We start from the raw sequence: 25149 nt of genomic DNA on the forward strand, positions 1-25149 counted from the left end.
CCAAACTGTTAGTGAAAGAGGAGAGGAAAAAACGCTGCATTCCTTACCTCATTTAAGCCAAAAGGAATGACGTAGATGTAAAGTATGAGGTCTTGATTATCTATTTTTAGATAATTTGTTGGGCAAGGAAGAAAACTAAATAGGGTTTGAAATGCCTGCCATTTGTGCTAAGGCACAGTCCTGTAATATATAGACTTGATTACAATGTCTGCACGCCAAGACAAACAAAATAGTGTCCCTGGGAAGAAATACAATATTCCCAACCAGAAATGCTTGTGAAAAGCTGCTTGTAACCCTGGCAATGAAAGACTTTGAGTGTTGGACCATGTAAAGGGAAAAGAACTGTCTGTACTTTATTAACCAAATCCTCTCTGCTTTGTTTATTCCTCACTCCTGTTAGTTTTCATTTTTTTCAGTATCTCATCAGTCACAGGGAGACAATCAAACTTAGAGTAAATAGGAACTGTAAAAACCTTGTAATATGTAGTATTAGAGGAACAAACCAACAAGGGGAAAAACTGTCCAAGTTTGTGCTATCTCTCTTGCAGTGAAAACTTCATGATTTTTCTCTCATCTATGTGTGTACGAAGTGAGGTGGCCAGAGTCTAGAAGGCTCAGGCCTAAATGAGCATCAGCACTAGTGAGATGTAGCAGAAGGACTGTCTCCTTCACAAAGCTTGGATGGCCACTGTCATTTTCAGATTCCCATTCTTCCCCCCTATGGCCTCTGTGTGCCCCTCCCTCCCCTCCCATACTCCTCTGTAGATTTATGTATTTGTATACTCAATAGAGGTAAGTGCCTGAATACCTCAGGGTATTTGAGAAACTCCCACAACAGTATTCATTTGCCCTCCCAAAGTCTTGTAGGATAGCATAGTGCTGTTAATTCTGTTGTACAGATGGAGGTGCTGAGGTTTAGGGATGTTACAAGACTTGTTTTAGAGGAAGTAGAGCCATCACAAAGCATTAGACCTAACAGTATGGAGGTTTTTTGCGTGATTTCTAAACTTCTGTGTTTTTATGCTACCAACTGTTCTTGAGTAATGTAGCTTTAAATCTATTTAATCGAGAAGCTAGTAGCCTAATCTGTCTCTGTCCAGTAGTTCCTAGTATTTGATGGAGAAACAGAACTATCAGATGAACAGTCTTCCTTATTTCTTTGATAGTTCCAATTCAGTTTGACTCTAAATAGTACAAGAGGCATTAGATACTTATCGGGGGGGGGGTTACTCATACTTTTAAGGTCCTGCTAGAGGTTGCAGACATATTAGACTCTGACTTGCCCTTGAGGTTTCTTGATTCAACACTGCTAATTCCAAACAGTGCCATACTATCAAAAGACCTCATCAAGGGGGACCTTCCAGATAGAGCACAGGAGAAGTGCCTAGTAGTAAGACTTCATGGAAACATCTTCTGCAAAGATAAAATGAAAGCACTTTTCAGGAGAGTTCTGGAGCCTTTCTAAGCCAATAACCACTATTTTGCAGAACATACTGTAGACTTCAGAGAAGTCTTATGCAGCATTATTGTGAACTTGTTAAGCGTTGGAGCACAGTTAAATGTTGGAGCGCAGTTCCCACGTACAAACTTGTCTTTGGAATCTTACAGTCTCAAGCACAGCAACAAGTGGGGTTAGAAAAGATTATACTTTGCATTGATATCTGATCAGTGAACATTGAAATCCTGTGTGGGGTATCTTGGGAGACATTTGTATTATTGAACTGCCTGTGCTCCATTATAAATACCAGAGTCCTTGCAGCAAGACCAGGTGCGTCTAGTGACCCGAGTGAAAGTGAGAGGCAGTTCTCACAAATCATACTTCCATGCACCAAAACTAGAGTGGATGTACCTACTGACTGCTATGGCCACCTTTAGAAACAGCAGGAGGCAAGAAGCCTATTTATCTTCCTGCAAAGAGCTTGCATTCATGGCAGTCCTCAGCCAAGCATGAGGTCTTGCCCAGAAGTACAGGAGAAGAGGATGTTCCCTCAGTATATGGAAACAGCAAACAGCCTTTTATCTCTCTGCATCCGAAAAAGGAGAAAACCAGGAGCATAGAGCTTCCTACTTGTCATATTGCTGTTATCAAAGATGTTAGGGGCATGGGAATGCCTTCTGCATACAATAGATGGGCTTAGGTCACTTAAGGGCCTAAGGAAAGTCAGTTTCATTTTGCTTCTTTTATTTGGACTAGCTTATCACAGACATTTAAGTACTTAAATCCCATTCATACCATCAGCATTTAGGAACCCACCTGTCTCCCAAGATCTAGAGTTTAATTCCATTTTTGAAATGACATAAGCACTTAAGAGGAGCACACACAAGTCTCTGCCTTAGCTGCAACACTTGTGGAGAACCCTTATCTTCTACTGCTCCCATTTCTGGCTGCACTTGATGGAGACAAGTAGCTGAACTTCTTAGGACATGAAAGTCCACACATCTCTGTAAGAGCCCACATTCAGTGACATTTGGAATCGTAAATGCGCAAATCGCTTTTCAAGATGCTTTTTTGTGTAATACATGCTCTCTTAGCATCCATGAAAGCAGTGGACATTTATGTGTTAGAACAGTACTCTGACCCCTGAAAAATTCTATACCAAGGCTTCAGTAGGCTTGATCAGACAGTCATCTGGGACTGTACTACAAAAAGAATATTTATGGCATGTATTTAGCAATATTTATTTGGTCAGGCTACTGCTGAGTAAAGCTGCATTTAGAGGTTCTCCTGCCTGTAAATGGCTGCAGCTTCCAGCATCAGTGAAGCTGGGTCACTTTATAGCAGCTCAGAGTGCGGCCTTTGCATATTACTGCCTGATTTTCATAGGCTGCTCTTGGCAAGTGACCATTTTCTTTTGCCTTTTGGTCTAGACATTGCAGTAGTGGAAACTGTCTTAATTTTAAGGAGTTCATTTTTCCACAGCAGATTTGGATGTAGCTTCCATTTGACATGAAACAGGACTGCTAAAGTTATAGTTTGCAGTCCTAGAAACACAAGTGCCTAGCATGAAAAAATTGTATATTTTTTTTTCCTTGATAGGATGAAGCAAATTCTCGCCTTTTGATTTTTGTGTTTGTTTTAAAAACACTTTATTCACAGTCAGAGTGGATTAGCCTGCCTGGAAAAGGAAGAGTATTAAGAATGGGTTTACTCTACAGGAGTGCAATCAGCACATCAGAAGCACCTTCTTAAACAGGCTTCATTGACAGCAAGGTTGAAAATTTTAGCAGTAGCAATACCATGAATCATTTGGTGAGAACAAATCTTAGAATATGCTGAAAGATCCTAGAAGTAAATCTCAGTTCTTCCAATGAATGTTGTGCTTTGTTGCAGACAGTGAGAGGAAGATACAGATTATGAAAATTCAGTGATTCTCTAAGGAAATTTTTGATCCAAAGGGTTAAGTACAAAACTAGAAGCACGTTGACTGTTGAAACAGCTTACAGTAGGTAGGGTCATGAATGCCCTTATCCTGTGGACTTTACATCCAGTTAAAATGGTTAAGGTAATAAACCAATTTTTACTGCTATAGAATGGCCTAGTTTACAAGCAGATACCTTCTTTTGTTTTCTCTCTCTGTTTATACTGCTTTATCTTGTTTGCAACCCAAAAGCTGCACAAACCAGTCTCAAGCGATCAGGAATGCAGTTAAAGTTGTGTTTCAGCCCAAGACTAAGCAAAGTAACTATAGGTGGTTAAAATGTACTCACCATCTCCCTTTTCTGGGGGTACGCTTACCCAGAAAATACTAGTTTGCCAAAATCGAGCTGTTCTGGGAGGCTTGTTGACTTTTGGCTGCCACCCTGTAGAATGGAAATGGCTCTGACCAGACCTGGCAAGCATCGTCTGCTGGCCAGGCTTGGCTCTCCTGGAAGCCTGATTCACTGGCAACATGCTATCTTTTCTTCCCACCAGCCTGCTGAGGGCTGGTAGGAGCCTGGAAATATGAGTTCCCAAGCTTGTTTTTCTTTAGTAAGCTGAAGTCCCGGGTCAGCCCAAGTTGTAGTTGCTGTGTAGTATCCTAGATGGTGACACTAAATTGACTAGAGAAGAGTGACTTTCCCTACTATCAGAATATCTTTTGAGAGACTTGGGGGAAGAAGAGCATGTCCCAGTTCATCTAAGTTCTAGATTTAAAAAAATAATTTAAAAAAAAGTCATATTTTTCAAAGCTGAAGACATCAGATAAGTAAGTTGGTGACAATACTGAGGGCCTATGTCTACCCAGGTATGGTTTCTTGACAAATTGTAATTGTTGTTATTGTTTCCCCAGAGCCACATAGGAAGGGTTAAATTTGGAAAGAGGGTGTGGTTGTTTTTAGAGGAAACTTTGTCTGGGAGAAGACTGCTCACAAATGCCAGAAAATGGAAAATGCAGAACTCAAAACTCACGTTTCGGAATTCTTTCTTTCTGTCCTCCCCCCCCCCCACACCTTCTGCTCTGCTTCTTCAGTTCTTAAGCATTTAACATCCGATCTCCTCTCATTAAGTTTTTAATTGCCTGCCTGAGGGAAAGAGGTTAGGTTTTCCATCTGCCTTTTGATTTTGATGTACTGTGGTTTAATCACAGTGAGATCATATTTGCTCTAAGGCTATTGTTTGCACGCTTGATTTTTTTTTTCTCCTCCCTGTTGATGTCACAAAAGGCACACAGCCTTCAGACAGATTTGAAAAGGCCTTTTAAAGTCATGGAACTAGATCACACCCTTCCTTGGGTGGGGGGAAAGGAAACCGGTTATGAGGATGAAACATATACAGAAAACTTAGTGAGTTAGGTGTGGTGGAATTTCCCAAAATATTAATAGGTCTTGAAGGTAAGTCAGGGGATGTGGTTTGTGTTCCCAGAAAGAGTAAAGAAAATGGTATTTCGGCACTCCTGTAAACTTCGTGAACTCAGAGGGCAGGGGAGTAAGATCAAGATATGTCATCAGTAGATCAGTGCTCTGCTTCACTGTAAATGTTACTGTCGCAAACCCTATGGGACTTTGGTGATAGCCCCAAACAGGGTGGGTGGTCTGACAGCACAAGCTGTGTGCATTCATTCTCAGGAGTGTTCCCCATGGCTGAGCGAAGGAGCGTTACCTCAGATATGCCCTTTTCCCGCGTAGCTGTGACCCACTGTGTCTCACTGCACAGACGCCAAACACAGGGTTGCTATGGAAGTTGTCACTCCTCTTAAACTCCTCCTATGTGCTCACCAAGCACCTCGGAGCTTTTGTGGTACAACACATCCAGCCTTCACCACATCAGAAACAGAAGGGGTAAATGAACTCCTTATTTAACATGTATGATATTATATTTCTGTGATTACCTTTGCAATACCTCACATCCTCTCTAACTAAAATAAAACCGGACAAGCCAAAACCCAAAACTGAAATCAAGTGACAAAAGAATATCATGTGAACAAACAAAGAAAGCCTAGCTTATTTTCCTTCTAGCTAGTGTAGAAATTATCGTTTTGCTGTTCTTAATAGATAGAGAGCCAGAAAAATTTCTTTTTCAACTCAGTTGTCCATTTTGAAACTTCATTCATGGCAATAAGCGGATGTACACAGTGCAGAATAATGAAGTATTTTATTCCCACAGGCTAAAGCTTCAGTTAGAATCTTAGCTCTAACCTTCATTTTCACATTTTTCCTTTTTTACTTCCCCTCCCACACCTCTTCTATCCTCCTAATTCCTTCTTTCAGAGTCATGCATTTGGATTGCCTCTGAAGTTGCAGGTTCACTGCTGTGCCTCCATTTTGCAAACTACTTTGCCAACTGCCTACCAAAAAAATGGGTGCAAAATATCTCCTATTTACTTAAAATGGAGCAGCTATGAAACAAAAAGTGTTTTCAGACCAGAGAGCCTTCAGTCTCTCACGTTTATGTCACATTTGAATCCCAGACTTGGGTGAATCAGTGGACCACATCAGCATCTTGAGCAGGAGTGTGAAGTGCCTGGGCCCTTGCTGGTCCACTCGCTGCCTGCCTGCCCCCCCTGCTTGGTGGAGTATTGTGCCTGCAGAAACTGGCAGTGAATATTCCAGAGCGTGACAGCCGTAGTGCCTACTTTGGCCTACCCAAGTGTGATCCATTAAGGAGGAGATATTCCCATTTTTCATCTTTAACTTTCTGTGTAACTTGTCTCACTACCAAAGAAACCCCAGCCAGAACAAACTCTGAAATTCAGGCTCCTCAGGCCAGACAGGCAGGCTAGGACAGCTCAGTGGAACACTGAAATAAGACCCTTTCTGCCCTCCAAACTCAAGGTTTTCCACATCACAACCTCCACACAGCGTGGTGTGCTTTAGTGTGACTGACAGCCTCTGTTGCAGAGATGTACAGGATGCAAGGATACTTAGGGTGGATGAAGACCTGTCCTCCTTAGGGCTCTGCTCAGGCTGTTAGCTCATAGGTCTTTCATTAGCTGTAAAGCTACCCTTCCAAATCTGTGCATGGAAAACTGCTTTAGTTTCCACCCAGAATTGTAATTATTTGGCCTAGCAACACTTGACCAGAGAAGTATCTTCACTAAATCAAAACTTGGGGTTTTTGGTGGAAGAAAGCAAGAGAGTGCCTGAAAAGTGGAACTTTGCCTGAGGAGCAAACTGAAACATTATTGTGCTGAGCATTTGCAACCAGGCTCCTTATTTTGCCATTAGCAGTGAGCCAAAGAGTTCCCAGAGCCAGGCATAGGCTAAGGGCCTCTCAGAGTGCTCCCTCTGAAGCTGCGGTCACTGTGATGCCCTGCTAGGGCAGCAGGCTCTTTTATATATGCTGTGATAGCACTTCCTGCCTTCTCTGCTAGCTATCAACTTGAGATAAAAAGCAAGTATCTGCACACAGCTTGTTGCTGGTGATGAGTTGCTCAAGGTCTACACGTGTATGGGGACTGTTATGGCCAAGCAGTGCCATTTCGTAGTCCATGCCCCACGTCACTGCCCACAAGGACATGTCTAAAAACATGCCAGTGCAGCTTTGTGTGCACCAGATACTGCCTTTGCTGTTCACTCTGTCTTCTTCCAGCTTTGAGGAGACCAGCAAAAGACGTTTTTCAAAGCTGAATATCTTGTTCAGTGACCTCTGTCAACTTCTGTTAAGTAACCTTCATGATAAGTTGCTTGTTACAGATAGACCTGTTACCTATTGTGCTTCAATAGTTGCTTTCCTTGCCAACACAGCACAATAAATTCTTTATTCAGGGGCAGTGACAGTGAGAAATAGAAAAGGAGATGAGAGCTAAAAAGCACCGAAGTTAAACTGTCCAGTGGCTCTTACACTGAAGCACTTGTGTCAGAAGGCAAGAGAAGCACAAACTTCCCTCTCTTCTACCAGTACTGCTTGTAGTCAAACCACTTCTCTCACAATAAAACTCACTCTTAGTGGGTTTTCAGATCGGTTCTTTAATCTCAGGCAAATCATTACTGTTGGGCTTACTGCAGCTGTACAAGTGTATGTAAATGCTTAAGCATACTTTGGAATGGCAGTGATTCATTTTAAAGAAACCTAAAAGATGTGAATCTATATCAAAAATATTATGTGATGGATAATGAAAAGTGACCCAATGAAAATTAAGCTACTGATTTGTTCACAGACACTCCTTTGGGGTGTCTCCCCTCAGCTTTCCTTCCTTTGTTCCTCCCTTCCTACTCCCAAGCTAGCTAAACATAGAAGAGAAGCTGTTTGTCATTTTAAGAAACAGTTTGTCCAGTAATAGAAAAAAGGGGTCCCACCCTTTTTCAGTGAAGAGCACAGGCACTTTTCCTACTTTTGTTTGCACATAAACTCTACACATAGGAAGCAATATTTAAAAACAAGATAAAGCGGAATAAAACAATATACCTCATCAGCCAAGCACAGAGCAGGGATCAGTATCCTCATATTGCACCTCTCAGGGATGTGATAGAAATTCTTTGAGCTTACGGTTGGTTGAACCTTTTCCTTGAGCATTCATTCATTGTGGAGCTGGCTGAGGAGTCAAGTCGGCAGCCCTGCGCTAAGAGCTTGGCACCGCAACACTCAACCCTTAAAGAGTCCATTGTATTTAATCTCATAGCATGTAATTTATTATTCCTGTGTTTGCTTCCGTGGCTGTGGGCACCTCACACACTCTTGTTACCCACGTCACTGGATGTGTTTACTCTAACAGAAATAGTAGATGTTTCCACCACTCTCTTTAACTCTTGCCTCTTCCCTCTTCTGCCACTCAGCCTCATCAGCAAACAACCTCCTCATCCTCCAAACTGCACATTACAGAATTCTGTCAGTTCCCTTCACTGCAGAGAAGGCCAACCAAAACAGATCATGTTCTTCAAAGTATTTTCCTGTGTTTTTATCGAGCTGCAGACATGTTAACCATCAATTGCAGTAGGCTAAGGAGAGAGTAGACACCTTTGTCCGTTCTATAACAGGCCTCATTTATGCGTCTGAATTTGGCATGTAATTCTTTCAATGTCTGAGAAGAAAAATAGTGTACAGAGTCTTTTTTTTTAAATTGGGTTCTGCAAGTAGAACAGCTGACAGTTTTCGGAGCAGCATCTTTTGCTCTCAGTCAGGTTTCTCTTAGGACACCCATCCTGGATGCAAAAGAAAGAAAAATCTAAGGTGTGCAGAGAATACAAATTGCACCTTTCCAGGGTTTATCTAATGGACTTGCAACTGACACTAAAGGAAAGCTCAGAAGTTTCAAATCCCAGGCTCACTTTACCTAGAGAGAGCTTGAAAGCTTTACTTTTGTCTCAACCAAGGTAGAAAGTTGGGACCACAGGCACTGTAATCTGCATTTAATCTAGAGAGTATCCATTTCAGTTTCAGTTCTTTTAGACAGAGTTTCTGACACAAGGCATCAGCAAAGTCAACTGAGCCTTTTCCTGGGGCATGTTCCAGCTAAAATCCCCGGGGCAGTAGTCATTGGGGTCAGGCTCCCTTTCACTTTGACCTGCTGACAACTGAGATAGCATTTTGTTTAACAGAAGACTGAAGAACTTCCGTTTTTCAGTGATTTTACATAAGATGCTTTCTACTGCACTCATGTGTCCAAGGTTAAGAGGAATTCAAGCCTCTTGAGAATGAATGTTTTGCCTGTAACAGAGTATTAACACAGTGGGGGCCTGACCGTAGCTTCAACTTCCAGACATCCCAAGTATTGCTAGCTAGGTTGAGGATGCAAAAGCTGAACGGAATCTTTCCAGTCAACCATTAGTTATACAGAAGTGCTCCTTAATTGAAGAATGGCTGCTATAACACAGGGGGCCAGGAAAATGGAGCTGCATAGAGACCACAAGTACTTTTGGATTTTGAGAAGGGCACCACTGCATCTATCACAGAATCAACCAGGCTGCAAAAGACCTATCATGCAGTTAATTTAACTGAACCAAAGGAGGGCAACAGAGACTTCCATCCTTATTCTTATTAAAAGAAGGTGGTAGCTGCCAGTATGTTCATTTTATGAAGTACAGCTTATTTCTATGACAAACCAAATTTTTTTCCCCTCTATAACATCAGATCATTTCTCCCTACCATTACAGAACTTGAATTTGTAGTTCTCAATCTGTTGCCCTCCTTTTTTCTTGCTGTATTAGAAATACAAAGGGACTTCTGTGCTACTTGCCAGTTGCAAAAACAAGTTCCAGGACAATTTTCTCATTCCCTTTCTCTATCGCCGATTTGTTTAGGAAATGGCCAAGGTTTTTTTAGCGCTTACACAAAAAGGTCACTGCTGTATCTTCTCATATCAGATCTTAGTGTTTATTTGATGCCTGTTTTACAGACAGATGAGCAACATATCCATGCGTCTTCAGAGCAAGTCGAATTAATTCCGTATAATGCTCCCCATTCTCTGAGCTGATGAGAACAAGGAGAGGGACTATTGAGATATTGGCTATGATGCCCACAAAATCAAAAAAATAATCAAATTTGTCCAGTCAGTTGAGATAAAGCCCACAAATGTTGAGAGATATCTTCGATCGGAAGTTCTTTCCATGTGTAGAAAAGTAAAGACTACAGTTTTGATCACCACAGCAGCTTAAAGGTACCTTTGTGGTTTTGAAAAGCTTTTCTGATAGCCTCCTGTGGTGACAGTTTCATTTTTCTCCAGGCTGACTCTGCTGAGTAATGAAAGTGACTGTGACACTGTTTCTGAAGCTCATGTTAAGCAATCCTGTGAAGGAAGAATGAAGTCAGGGAAATGCCCAAAACACAGATTTGCTTGGCAGGATCAGTGCCTTTGCTGCTGGCACCAAGCAACAGGCTTAGTGTTTCTGGTCCTAGTCCTTATTTGGTGGAATATTTTGCCTGGTTCACTGCTCCATCAGTGACTGGTGCTGGTGGCATGGCTCTGGGCTATTTAAAAGGCCTTGGGGAAATTGCTGTGAAACAAGTGGCAACCAATTAGTATGATTCACATAATGGTGCCTGAGTTAACACTGACAATGAGAATCTGAAGCTGTTTGCAGCAAAGAAGTTCTTGAAGCACATCCAGAAAGTATTAACATGCTGCGTGCCAGGTGGTGAGAAGGTCACTGGGACAGAGATAATGAGCAACTGGGAAAAATTCACATGGGAACTTTTATCTGCTCTAATTCTACCACCATTCCAGCTTTGTTCTGAGAATTGCTTTGCTGTAAAAAGCTAATCAAGCTTTTCAAATACCTTTAATCACCAAAGTGTAGAAGAATATGCATTTATCATTGATTTAGCCTGCTTTCTTTGGGCCTCCCCAACCTAGCCATAATCTTCCTCCTTTAAACAACTCCTCTGTGAAAGCCTTCTTTAAATACTTTGTCGGTTGCACAGGCTCAGATAGTCATGTTAGTAGATTTCGCCTGTGAAAGACATGCTAGAAAGAAATGTAGAAAGATAAGAGATTAACTTGAATATTCATACTAGGTAGGGGCTTTTGCTTTATGAGCTCTGAGGACTCAGCTAAGCAGCCAGGTCAACACAGCAAGAGCATAGATGTAGTGTTCAAGAAGAGACCACTGTTTTTGACCATGCTTAAATAATAGTTTTGCAGTCCTGCCAAGGCATGGACAAAAATCACTCTCTGCTTTATCTATATTCTTGTTTCTCAGTGTTTTGTTACTGATGAGCTGAGTAGACGTACATCAGAGAGAATGGTGGGCCTCAGCGCTGCTGTTTACAGGGGAGTTCAAAATGGCAATCCTGCTTTTCCAAGCCAAAGCTTAATTTATACTGACCTCATTAATGATGCTGATGAAAGGCAAAGCCAGTGTTTCTCATACATTTGAAAGCTGATCCTCCATTTAGAGAAGAGGAAACTGATCTCATGCACCCCATTTCAACACTTAATGTCTTGGAAAAAGCATGGCCGCCTACCTTTTATGTGACATCTGAGCTTACCCTTTTTCCATCCACCAGTCAGCCCTGCATATAGCCTCCTGACTGAGCAAGGTCAAATGGAAGTCTGCTGTCTTGATGAAGCACAGAGATGATGGGAAAACATAAGTGTATGTCAATAGGGAAAGATATAACAAATGAGGGATAAAAAAAAGTTCTGATATATCCAAGGAAGAGGATAAATATGACAGATAAAAACACTAAACTGTACTCGACACTATCCCTTTAACAAAGGGAAGATAAATGTTTAAGACAGCTGCATATCCTTTTTGGTGGATTAGCACTATTTCAGTTTGTGTACTGCATCCAGGTATTTCAGCTTAAGTGCTACAAATTCAGGGCTCCGTGTATTTTTTCAAGTGCGCATGATTAGTTTATAACCATCTCTGCTGAATGCCTTCACTGAAAATCAGGCAGTCATGAAGCAGTTGTTTCCAACACATTTGGAAATATCACCAGAGCCAAAAAATTAAATGTTCATGGCCTTTTTGAGGGGTCCAAGAATGTTAATACAGACAGCCTGCCTACTTTCCATTGAATACCTTGGCCAGTTACTCAGAACTAGATGTGCCATTCAGACCTGCCAAGGAAGAGGAAAGGGAGCTGGTTCCATCTGTGATAGAAGGTGGTGCTTATTATTCTTAGTAACACATTAGTAACACATCACAGACCACAATCTTACATCAACTCAGTTGGCTTAAAACTTCTTAGCAGGGGTACTGCTGGTAGCACAGCCACAACACTTAGGGTAACTGGGCACATTATTTTTTTTAAATAATGTTCTCTTCAAGATCTTTCTACAGAAAGTGGGACTCAGAGGAACTGTGTCCTTTGAGGTTGTTTTGGAGGGATTTTTTTGTGGTGGTGGTTTTGAGGCAGTGGAGGGAGGAAGCTCTTTGCCTATTAAACTGATGCTGTGCTGTACTGCACCACCAAGGAAGTTCACAGAAAGAGTGAGAAGGCACTCAAAACCTGTGACATTTTGTCAGTTTGTATTTTAGGACAGTTTTTCTCACCAGGTGGTCTACAGATCCCTGACTTTAAGGAGCCTGCAAGTGTCAGCTAAGAAAAGCCAGCTAGCTGACTGTCTTTACCTTAATGGGATCTGCACCCCCATGGAAAGTCTTTGGGGACCCCGCAAACGTAAAAATGTTTGGGAAAAACTGCTCTGGATTATGTCCCTGAGAGTCTTGTTCAAGTTTTATTTTAAATAGCAGCTAGTTAGCTGTAGCACTACAGAGAGAACACTTATATGCAAATCAGTGTCAAGAGATGAAGGGACAAGCCCTCATTCACAAGAAGAGCACCTCAATGCCAAGTGCAGAACTCTCCTGACTTCCTGTCCATTCAGGCCAAATAAAGAGATTCCATCTGACCTGCTGTTACTACTGGGACAGAAAAATCCTCTGCTACATTATTTTCCATGTTATTTTGATTTCCTGCACACTTCTTTTTCAAATTCTGTTCTTTTTTCATGTCACCTAGAATGTGCTTGAAAATTTAGAAAAATTCTAGCTTGTTTGTTCACTTGCTGTTCTTGCCTTTCTTTCTCCACAGAATCTTATGGCAAGAGCCCTGTACGATAACGTCCCCGAATGTGCAGAAGAGTTGGCCTTCCGCAAAGGAGACATTTTGACGGTGATAGAACAGAACACCAAAGGTCTTGAAGGATGGTGGCTCTGCTCCTTACACGGCCGGCAAGGCATCGTCCCAGGCAACCGTGTGAAACTCCTGATAGGTCCAGTGGTACAGGACGGTCTGTCTGGCCAGGACATGCCCAGCTCAGGATTGATGAATCAATCTTTCAACCAGCAAAAGATCTACCAAGTGCCAAGCTCACACGCTGTAGCACGGGACCCTGTCTACCAAGTGCCACCTTCCCATCAGAATCAGGGAATTTACCAAATACCCACTGGTCATGGTCTAGTGGGACAAGATATTTACCAGGTGCCACCCTCCATGCAGAGGTGTGCTGATGGTCCAGCTCTGACTAACAAGGTGCGTGCATTTGCTTTTACTTCACAGCTCCAAAGCAGCTCTCTTGTGCTGCCCACCAGTGAAGTTGTTAATGCCTAGTGCCAGCCTGTCAACTGATTTAAAAAAAAAATATATATATATATGAAAGAATGATATGAAGTTATAGCAGTAACTTTAATTATTTGTAATTAAACTAATCAGCTTAATTTGCAAGTAGAGCATTTTGGAGCTGCTGCTAAAGGTGAGGGGGAGTATGTGTTCTCACATCCTCCCAGGCTGAGGCACATCTGGCCTATGGCACTCTTGCATTAGATGTTCAAAAGTGCTGCTGTAGCAAGATTAACTCTCCCACATATTAATGAACGGTTACATCATCTGCCCAAGTAATTTTTGTTTAATTAAAAATTATATACTGTGTTGCTGGAGAAGTCCCAGTGGGTCTGAACTATAAAGAGGAATACATGATTGACAAGAGCCATACTTGTAAGAGCGAGGGAATAAGAGGATGATCGTAATGAGGGATGTTTGAATACTGAACCTAAACCTTGTAAAAGTGCATTTACATTTACCTACAGCTAAATTTCTTGATTGAACGTGGGAGCTGCAAGAGCTCCATGATGCAGCCATTACTGCAGCAATTGACAGCTCCCAAGGCTCCAGTGAGCGGCACTGCATTAAGTGGGTCCCCCCTTATTCCTGCTGTCCTTCTTAGACTCTCCCCATCTCCTGCCACTCCCTCATTTTACCTTAATAAGATACTTGCCAGGTACCCTGGTACACACAATGCACAGTCACACTGGTGGAAAAAGATTAAGGAGATACCCAAGGAATGAAGGAGATTCTCCTGGTCTTCCAGACCCCTTATTGCAAAACCAACAAGAAGTTCTTCCATTCCCTCCATTCCCAGTTCAACAGCTTCAGCTATTAGCAGCATCCTTCTTACCTTTAGAGCTTAGGGCATAGCATTTATATCAAGGTTACATGAGCAGATGATGTCTCTTGTCAGGAAGTTCTTGTCTGGTTTAAACTTTGATCTCCTAATTTAGATTAGCAAGACAGTCAGTTTTCGGTTTCATGTTTTTCCCCCACCTCTCCCGCAACTCAGCCTTTTTCATATCAGGCCTTTGGAAGACATCTTCTAATGCTTTTATTTCCTTGTTATAATTTCATTTTCCCTGATAAGACTAAATGGATTTTTTTTCCTTCTGAGCAAGAGAAAAAGATCTGTGAAACTATTCCAAGTCAATTTATAAAGAGGTTTGCTTGCTCAGCTTTTCCACAATAATGCTTTCTAGGCTGTGCAGGAAGATAAAATGAGAAAATTGCACTTACTGCACAGGCAGAGATAGGAGCTTTGTTGGAGCAATTATGTGGGTTTTCTTGACAAGTCTCACATATTTTTTCTCCTCTTCTCCTTTCCCTATAGACTAAATATAGTGAAATGTTTTTCAGGGGCAGTATTGTTTACCTATCCACAGTAGCATTTAGATACCCTCTAAGATAGTCACTGAGCACCCGGTAAATACGCATTAATGGGACAGCAGAGAAGAGATCAGGTTTTAGTGTATGTCTGTAGGAAACATTTTACAGCACTGAATGTTTTACAACCTCAGCTATTCGTGGGCCACAGGAGCTTCACTGTACTGCAGAGCTGCACTGAGATCTGTTGAAAAACCCAAGCTTGGAATAGTTTTAGGAACTGACCTGCCTAAATGACTGTTAGGATAGTTTGCTTAGCATAATACGTATGTGTTTGTATACTGCACAGAAAGAATTTTCCATCTGCGTGTGAAATCTCTTCTCCCTCCTCCCGCCCCCTCCAGCTCCACTGAAACTAACAGGACATTCTGCATAAACCTGATTGCTGCTAGGACTGTGTTAAAACCCTCGAAACACTGAGAAACTGAAAGCTTTGTTTTAGTTTAAGTGCAAACTTCTTGTTGAGATGCAAAAATCAGAAGCAGTGAAGCACCTGTTTTCTCCAAGTTTCTGCCTAGAAATTTTTTCATCAACCTTGAATATGCATTTTTCTGAATTCAAGTCATCTTCTGTAGAAAATTAAGATTATTTGTCTGCCTTATAACTTGTTTTCATTTAATACTCTGCAACCTATGACAGGCCAGCTATGTTGCATAAAAAGAAATGGCTACGGTGCTAAGTGTAGAATAACTAAACACATGTATTTATAAAGCATTTTACCCTCATCAAAGTAGATATCAACCTGCTTAGCACTAGCTAATATTTACTACTTGCTTTTATCATGACTTCAATGTATTTAGCCTAAGAGCCCTTGGTCTCAGTATTCACTGTTTATTAGTGGCAGACAAACCTCACGGCAGTGTTCTGCTTTGATCAGAGATAGACATATCTCTAGTGCTTTGGAATTGCTTAGTTCTACACTAAATAGAACCCATTGGGATTGAAACCATGGTAGACAAGAGAGAACTACAGGGTTATTAGTGAGGGTGGATTCTGAGGTAAAACATACTCTGTTCTTTGTCATCCTAACCTTGCTAAACTGCTATTTAATGCTAAAGCTGCAACTCTCTGCTAATGGGTTTGTGAAAGAAAAGCCTAATTAAAGGGAAGCACTTTAGCACTTGTGTTCTTTGTCTGAGGAAACAGTCCGTCCTCCAACTCCTCCTCCTCTAGGGATCAGTAAAAACAATCCTTAATATTAAGGAAAGCTGGACATCTTGAAGATTTAATTTGGGGGATCATTGCTTTGTCTTCCAAAGATAATTAATCTCTTTTCTTGGACTTGTGACACCTGCTCCAAAGGCTTAAATGAACTACTTTGCCTTCTTCCATCAGTGGAATCAGCTGGTCAGCAAGCTGTGGGTTTTGGCAGTTTTAAGGACGTTGAGGAGTTTTGCTATGAGCACTTCCTATATGGAAGCCTTCTCCCTTCCCATAGCAGTAGCTAGAGAAGAAGACCATGTCCTTTAGACACCACTCCTAAGTGGGACCAGCAGCACTTTCTGTCCTGTCCATTTCTGCACACGTCTGCCTGTTTTCTTTGTGCAGATGTGTGGCTTGGCTGCCATACAGGTTTTACAGGCAAGGAACTGTTGTCAGGCAGGAATTGTCTAGCTTCAAGCAGCAGTAAATCAACAGTGGGCATGTTATTAAGCTGCGCTGAGGTAACACATCTTGTTAGCCAGAAAGGCAAAGTTAGTCAAAAAGGAGTCCTGAGGCAGGTAATTACAATGATGAATTGATTCTGACCAAGCTGGTTGTTGACAACAGAGCTATATTGGCTCCCTCTATCAAATAAAATAGCACCTTCTAAAACTCACCCTCCCAATGACAGAGATAATGAGGGACAGTTTAAAATTAGCCTTGGTTAGCCCCAAGCTTTTATAGATGTGTTGCAAGTTTAGTCACAAAACGGTTACACCCCTAAGTGTGGAGAGCGTCTGAGGAGCATAAAGATGTGAAAGCTGTGTCTTAGAATTTATTCCCTCCTTGTGTGCTCTGCCTTGAAACTTACTCTCTTTTGCTGCAGCCAGCAAAGAGAAGGAACCTTGAGATGTTCAGGAAACCTGGATTTTATCCTTGCTGCAGAATTCTGCGTGGGTTTGAGGGGTGTTTCTGCACCTCATCTGTGAAATATGTGGGTTAATTATGAGGGAACTCATTCTGTACAGATTACTTTAAGAACATCCTCTGGGAACGGTGCTGTCAAAGCACAAAGTCTTGCATCTGTGATTAATCATTAGTTCACACCTGAGCTTTAAACTGGGGAAAGCTACACATGAAAAAAAGTCACCAGAATCATTTAAACATTCTTTGTCTGGTTCAGTGTTTCCCCTGGCTGGTCTATTGTGCTCTCCCTGCCATCCTGAAAATAGTATTGGCCAAAAAATTTAAGGGAATTATTTTCTTGTTGGAAAACAGTTTTGCAAATTCTGAAAGCTTTCTATAGGAACCAGTAGCTCTCTGGAGAACTGCTGATCGAGAGAACTCTGCACAAAACAGAATGAGGCTTATGTACCACAGCTGTTTGACCAGGGAAGAGGCTGCACTGCAAGAGTTACCAGCCTTGAACAACAGCTCCCACGGGACACAGACTAACTCAGGCAAATAGAGATTAATGCCTTGGAACATACCAGCTTTTTTGTTTTTTGGTCTGTTTGAATTAGAACTCTGCAGTTCAGGAAACACTTAAGAGTTACCCACCTTCTAAAAGTGGATAGAGCAGAATAAGGGAGGAACTCATCTTCATCCCTGGCCTATTTCCAAGTATAAACATATCCTTGACAGATGAAGGGTTTCACACCCCGCCATCCTGCTAACTCCGCCTTTTTCAAGAGGTCACTGCCTTCAGCAGGAGGCTTGGGTAAACCATGGCTAAGGGAACAGACCTTTTTCCCTGGTCTTTATTATTATATTTTTTATTATTATATTATAGAGTCATGTTGGTTGACCGAACTAGAAAGTGGAAACGCCACACCACAAGCAGCACCACTCCGACAGTTCCAGCACAGGCTTCAGTAGCAGGAGCCAGTTAGCCCCATTATGACATTTTTCCTTCCAATTAAATAAGTACTGTCTTAGCTGGGAAGAAACAAATGGTTGTATGTAATATTTGTTCCAGAAATAAGCCTGCCTTTACATTATTATCTGTTTTTTTCTTGCCTATTTTCATATTTGTGAGGTAAGAAGAGACATACATTAAGCACAGTAAAGAGTTGTGTGGCAGATATATTTTATTATCAAAAAGAACCGGCGCATATGTAGTATTCTGCAGTTTGTCAGCAAAATGTATTTTCATTCAAAGTTAGAATAATGTCCCCATTTACCCTCAAGGCTGAAGTACCACAGTTTCCTGTGATAGGGTTTACATAAATTACCCAAACAGTGATCATATAGTCCTTTTTTTTTTCTGCTTTCACATTACAAATTCTATTTTGGGGATTTGTGCCCCTCGTAACAAAATACTGCTTCAGTGTAAGAAGTGCTGAACACACAGGAAGTTTGCTGAGTACAGCAGGAATGGTACCACATACCTCAACACTCAGTGCTCTGTTTCACAAAGTGCACTCTAAAGGATGAAAATCTCTCAAATTAAATGCAAACTCAGTGGTTAAAACAGCACACAGCCTTTTTCTTAGACTGAGGAGTTTCACTTGTAATTTTCCATGTGACGGTAATGGAACAGCCATTTTACTGTAAAATTTAGTGCAGTTAATCTATTCTCAGTAGTCTTCCTGAAAACTGAGTGAAGAAACCCTAATCCACAACTCAGAGTAAGCAGTAGTTATTCACTGATGTGATTTGTAGAGAAGATTTATAAGAAAAAAACTGCATTTTATTAGGGTGAGCAAACATATGAGCTCAACATTACTCCCTGTTTCTTCCTGAGTGCAGGGCTCATTTTAATCAGTTCTATTTGTAGACCAGAGGCATGCATTTTTCCCCTGGAGTATCACAGAAAAGGCCAGTCCTGTAATCTCCTCCAATAACCAAGGTCTCCAGGGACACAAACCTGTCTGCACAGGCACAAGCACAGGATCAAACCTTTAATAAAAAAAAAAGAAAAAAGAAAAAGAAATAAATAATAACAAGGAAAATGCAAGCTTATGGATTCTTTTCTTGGTGGTTTAAAAACTAACTGGAGCTTTGGCTGTGTCTGAAACAGACACTAAATTCGGGTAATCTGAATTTCCTTCCAGGTACTAAAAACTAAGCACAGCAGCAGAGCATTTTAGTGGAAAACTGATTATTCAGAAAGTGAATCTAATCATAAGGAGGAAGTGTGGTTTATGGAGATAGGAAATGAGTAGATGAAGACAGGTTGCTGACCGTAAGAAAACACAGTTGTAGTGAAACCTAAGGCTTGGCAGGCATTCTGTGATTTTGGAGATGTTTTGATTTGGGGGAAGGCTAATTAGCACCAGAATATCATCATTCCACGTCTGGCATGAAATGTTTCAATTTTTCTTTTTTAAGTAGCAGTGATAATACTGCATCTTTTTTTTGTTGTTGTTGAATCTAAATTAATCTTTCTCCCCAAACAGATTTGTTAGAATGGAAATAAAATGAAATTAATGTAATTAAGTTCTAGGGAGACAGACACCTTCTATAAGACAATCCATCCCTAATCCATAAAAGACAATAACATATTCCCATTGGGTCTTACTATCACAACTTTTTCATATGCACAGTCATGACTGAGGTCTGATATAATTATTATACAGACGCAACAAACAATTAATGGTGGAGTTTATATCCGTTTAAAAGGTGTCTATACCTTCCATAAACTTGCCACAGCAAGCAGTGCTAATCTAAACATCGGTTACTAGGAGCACTTGTCTGTACACATGCCCAGAGAAACCCACACAAAAATGGCCTGTGAGCCAGAGAACCTCTACAAATCAAATTAAATTGAACTGCTTCCTGATGGAAGGTTTTATTTGCCTACCTCTCTCAGAGCAACATGGTTCCCAACCTAGATGATTTAGGGACACTTCCGTTGTTTCTACCCAAGTGTACCTCCGAGAACACTCTTGTGGAATTGAAACTCTTTGGCAGTGCTTCATCTCAACCATTTTTTTTGCCCCCTGAGAAATGCCGATTCACAAAAACTGAAATTGTTGACAGGGAAGGATCTGTTCTGAGAAATGTCTTAAAGGAAGGGGAACGAAGTCATGGAAATACCCTATTACAACAATTCCCAGATGAAGCTTTCCTCCCCCAACTTTCCATTCAATATAGGAGGAAAGAAATAACAGAAATAAGATGAAGCCCCTCAAAAGAATTAAAATTAGTTGTTTGGACTGAACCAAACTGGTTTATTGCTTGTGAGCCTTTAGGATTTTATGTCATTCACAACAAGACACTCTCTGCCCTACCTGTCCCACCACCTCATATTCTCATCCTTTTTCTTTCTTTCCTGTCCTCCTCCAAACTTGCCCTAAATTTTGGCTTCTGTCTTTGAGAAGAGACAGAGTATTTCCAGCATAGAAAACATATGCATGTTAGCCAAATGGTTCTTCATGTGACAACCTTTTTATAATGGAAAGACTAGACAGACTGGGATGGACAAAGCAAAATGCTGCTTTTTTATCACGGGCAAGATACCCAAATGCTGAGGTGCTGAGTTTTGCCACATGCTTTTCATTAACCAAAACTGCAGCTCAGATTTAATCCCAGGTTTCCAGGGAGTGCTTTAGCAGATACACATATTTCTCCATTAAAACTTATCACTCAATAATTTGAGGGGTTTCTTTCTCCATAAGGTCCATCCATAGACATTATTTCTGAGTGTGTGCCTGTTCTGTCACCAGTGCTGTAATGCATCAGCTCTTTAGCCCTGTTGGCCAATGCACACAAAAATGATGATGTCACTGTCTGTCTGAAAATGAGTAATTGTCGTGGGGATGGCATTGGTAAAACTCTTAGCAAGAGTGTTGATCAACTATCCTCTTCCACACTCCTCTTAAAAATGCTGATAATTTAATAGTATTGCATATGTTTTGCTTATCTCTCTTGTTCTCTTCCTTTCCTCTGAAAAAAATGGGACACTCTCAGAAGTGTTGGTTTGACTTTCTTTAATCACATTTTGTAAGCAAGAATGACTCTTACCAGAAGCTAGGAAATACCCCTTCCCACTCAGCCTTGCAATTCAAGGCCAGCCAGCACCAACCCTGTTCCACTGAAGCAAGCAGAAATGTTGTTCATAACGCAACTGGCAGAAAGCCCCGGAGTTGATGTGAGAAAGAGCAGGATCAGGTCACGAAAACATCATAAAATAAAGAAAAAAAACCCCAGTAAAATCTTACCAGTGGCAAAATTGTTGAGCTTTTTTGTGCTTTGTACTGCTCATTCAGGTAAGGTCTGGAGAGAGAGAGAGAGACCTTTCTATCTGCATTTAGTTTGCAATCATGAACTCCAGTAAGCAAAAATTCACTACCATCATTAAAAGCTACAGTTAATGTAATGCAAGTCAGTACCATTCCACCACACTTAATACATCCCTGTCATTTTATACTAGTCAGAGCGTAGGCCATTTATGTAACTGCACAGATTTAAAAAAAAAATTGTTTGGAAAGACAATAAACCTGCACTTCAGTTTTAGGAAAACTACAAACCTGAAAAATAATGACCCTGCTTTTGTGTGCCGGTTAATGGAAGAGGTCACACCAGAAGTTAAAAAATCAGGATTAGGCTAGTTGCAAAGCAGTGGGCTATGCTGTTTTTACCAGCGGTTGAGGGTTTGAATCAAGGCCAGCTTGTGATTTCACACTTTTTATTTTAAATTTGTTTCACAACTTCTGCTCCACATCTTCAAGACTCACAACCCAAAACTGGTATAAATCTTGTTGAAATAATACAACCTCAAAAGCAAGACACCCGTTTCCATTACTTGTTGTTATTTACATTACAGTAACGCAGGGATGTTTTTTAAGGCTGAGCATCTACTGGTGAGGGAGGCACTTCATAGCCGCATTTAAAATTTCTATTTAAATGCCTGAGCCTGCAAGGTAAGCATTTTTAATTTAGCACAGCGTGAATCAGTGACATCTGGACATGTTTTAGCACTGAAAGCAGTTACAGCAGAATCTTCATAGGTAAAGGTCTTGGACAACAATTGGACAAAAAGTAGAGGAGAAAATAAGCAGTATTTTGAAGATGAAAACAACATCAACAAATCAATTCTGTATCAGTGTAGTATTTGTCATATATTCTTATCTTCACACATCTGAATATTCTGAGAAAATTCACTGGTGAACACCCGCTCAAAGACAAGCAGAGGTGTCTCTATGTGCGTTGTTGCCGCATTTCTTTCTGCCTCGCAGTAGAGCTGATAACACAGCCCAGAAAACTAATATAGGCGTTTCTGTTGATTTCCTCTTGCCTTGCAGAAGCATTTGGACCTATAGCACTAGAAACAATGCATAGTTGCAGCTACAAGCCCAGTGCATTAGAAGAAATGGTCTGCAGGCTTCCTCCTTTCTCTTTCAGCTTGTGAACCTTGATCAAAGCTTCAACAGTTCAGTCTTGACAGGAAATACTATACTAGAATGATTTATAGTGGCCCAATGTTCATGCATTATTTAGGTTAAAATAAAGCGTTATGAGTTCATAATCTAAGACCTATAGCAACTTACAAACCCAAACATTTATAAGAGCGAGTATCCTTAGCACATGTCAGAGAGAAGCTCCAATGTTCACTCACTGACAGCAGGGAAACACTGTATGTCATTGTATATAACAAAGATATAAGTTTGCTCTTTATTTTCAGAGCAGACAACAGAGAGTGATGCAATAAGTATTACTGTCATGAAATTCATTATCATTCACTGGATATCTTGATGCAGCTTACAAAAGACAGGAGTGGAAACACTATGTGCTTTCTGTAAAAAGGACAGAATTTTAGCCAGCTAGACAGATTCTTTCAAATATCCAGTGTTTTTTAACATAACCTTCTTGCAGCTCAACTTAGCCACAGAAACTTTCCCAAGGAAAAAAACCCCAAAAACATTTTAGGAGACACGTGCAGCTTCCTAAGTAGATGCAGCAAAACTGAAAGAAGGACCAAGAGGTGGTTCACTGCCTGATCTGACACCATTCAGTGGCTCCTGCCACTGCCTTGCAAAAGGCTAGGAGTTCAAGAAATAGGGATTAGGGTTTTTTCCCCTTAATTCTCTCTGATAATGATTTCCCCACATTCACTTTGTCTATTTCATGCTCCTTACAAGCCTAAAAGAGCCCAGGTAGCTGTTACACATCCACTTAACAGGCTCAGGAACAGAATGTCAGTGATTAATATTTTTGTATTAAATTTATAGAAATACTTTACAACAGACAACAAACATGATTTTTTTCCATTTACTTGCATTTTGATGAATTTTTCCCATACCCAGGCTTTATGACAGCCCCATTTTATGCACCACCACTTGGCCTCATCTGGGGCATAACTCTTTCCAGGGTAAGCAGTGAATGGCAGTAGCTCATGAGCTGCTGAGAATTGCCCATGGGGGGAAGAGGAGAACATCGTGAGAGGAAATATGTTTTAATACAGTTCTTCATCCAGATTTAAAATACATATATAGGATTTGCCTCACATGCCTCTTCTTTTCCACCTTCAAAAAGCACTGATCTATTTTAGGTGATGCAGTCAGCAGGCATCAGTAGGTTCTTGGGGTTAAGAAACCATACCGGGAAATAGCAAGCTGCCCTTTTCAGCTCCCCTCTCTGCCTGTGGTTTGGGTGCGGCAAAGCGTTACAGAGGTGAAACATACCTCTGCTTCAGTTCTCTCACCTGTAAAACTCACTTGTTTCCCATCATTCTGCATATCAGGCATCGCAGTTCATGGGAACAGGCCACGGTACAGCTGTAAATTCAGAGTAATTTTGTTTGCTTCAGTAAGTTTATTTGCTCTTTGTCCTTGTTAAACAATGTAAACTACAGTGGTGTGTATCTGCTGTAAGCACGAGAATGGTCTTGTTGCCTTAGTTAGGAATGTTCTCTATTGCAGCCTAATATCCATTTTAGTCCTAGAAGAAATAGAATGTTGGGGGTTTTTCCACTATATTTAAGAAAGAGGGATTTAATGAACCACAGGACAGGATATTTTGTAAAGTATATGCACATTCAGCTCTTTTTCTTGGTTAGGAACATGCCATTGGCATGGAAAAGGCTCAAGTAATTGCTTTTGGAAGAGCATGGTCTTCAGCAAGAACAGAACAAACTTTCTGCTCAGTTGTCTTTGTTTTGCAGTACTGAAAGTTTGAAAGCTCATTACATGTTTCACCAGAGCCAAACCTGGGCCCTGTTAGTTGCTCTGCATAGATTAAGTGGTTAACAATGTTTTGAGAATGTTGGGCTAAATAGTTTGTGGGAACACCATCTGTTTCCTTTAACACATAAACAAGGAAAATTGCTGGTTTGAAATGCAGGATTATTTAAACTTTGATGACCACAGGCATTCTTAAAAGAGAAGAGGTAAAAGGAAAAATAATCCTCATGAGGTATGAAGTTCAATGACATTTGTTAGGAAATAAATTTCTGAGTACTAGACAGGGCTGCTATCCCTGTTCTAGAAGTGAGACAAGGGGAATGTTTTCTTTGCAGTCACCTACTTCCTTTTAAAGTCCATCTTCAAAAGTTAACTGCCATCAAAAATGAAAACCATAAAAAATGGTTCAATAATGCATTGAAAGGGCTGAGCATCCCACCCAGAAGCAGCAAGTTCTTTTAATATATTTATGGGTGAATATCCAAAATCAAAAGTTACTTTTGACTGGGTTTGGTACCTTTCTTACTTCATCAGCCCAGCTACCTTTCTCTTCCTGATTTGGAAGAAGCAGTGCAACCACATGTTCTGAAGTCCCATGTGAGGTCATGTCTTGGGGAAATGAGACTAAGAACAAATGCTCCTCATTTTCACTTTGTCAGGTAGTGTGGGTATTCTTTTAATTACGGTTACAAAATGTTTACTGGAGATAACGTTTTGGTGATGAGCTGCTTCTGTTGTGAATTGACTAGGAACAAGCAGTCCAGAGGCATGTTTAGCTTAACAAAAAGGGTTGGAAGAAAAGGTACAACAGGAAACATTCTTGTACTCAGTAAAGACCCAATTAGCATCTCCAGGGAATTTTATGATGAAATTGTTCACAACATGTTGTTACTGGACAATAATCCTCCACACAGGAAAATATACCTGAGTCACTGGAAGAAAAAAGTTGTTTTTCATGTTATCAACAAACTTTGGTTGTTGCTGGGTTTCTTGAGGTCATACTTTATGCCTTTCTTATGGCTTTTTCAGAAGCCTAAAAAGGAGCATTTTTATTTGGAAAATAAATGTCACCTAAAGCAGAGC

General features: G+C 40.8%; 1 protein-coding gene across 1 annotated transcript in view; it reads left to right on the plus strand.

Moving 5' to 3' along the window:
* The window catches only part of NEDD9 (neural precursor cell expressed, developmentally down-regulated 9), a 37744-nt gene that overhangs the window by 3208 nt on the left and 9387 nt on the right, over nucleotides 1-25149 (plus strand). The window contains exon 2 of the mRNA XM_027676197.1: nucleotides 12899-13339. Coding sequence (XP_027531998.1) covers nucleotides 12899-13339 — 441 coding nt within the window. The remainder of the gene's footprint in view (nucleotides 1-12898; nucleotides 13340-25149) is intronic.

The sequence above is a fragment of the Neopelma chrysocephalum genome, unplaced genomic scaffold, assembly GCF_003984885.1.
Source record: "Neopelma chrysocephalum unplaced genomic scaffold, ASM398488v2 Primary Assembly neopelma1_26b, whole genome shotgun sequence".
Lineage (NCBI taxonomy): Eukaryota > Metazoa > Chordata > Aves > Passeriformes > Pipridae > Neopelma > Neopelma chrysocephalum.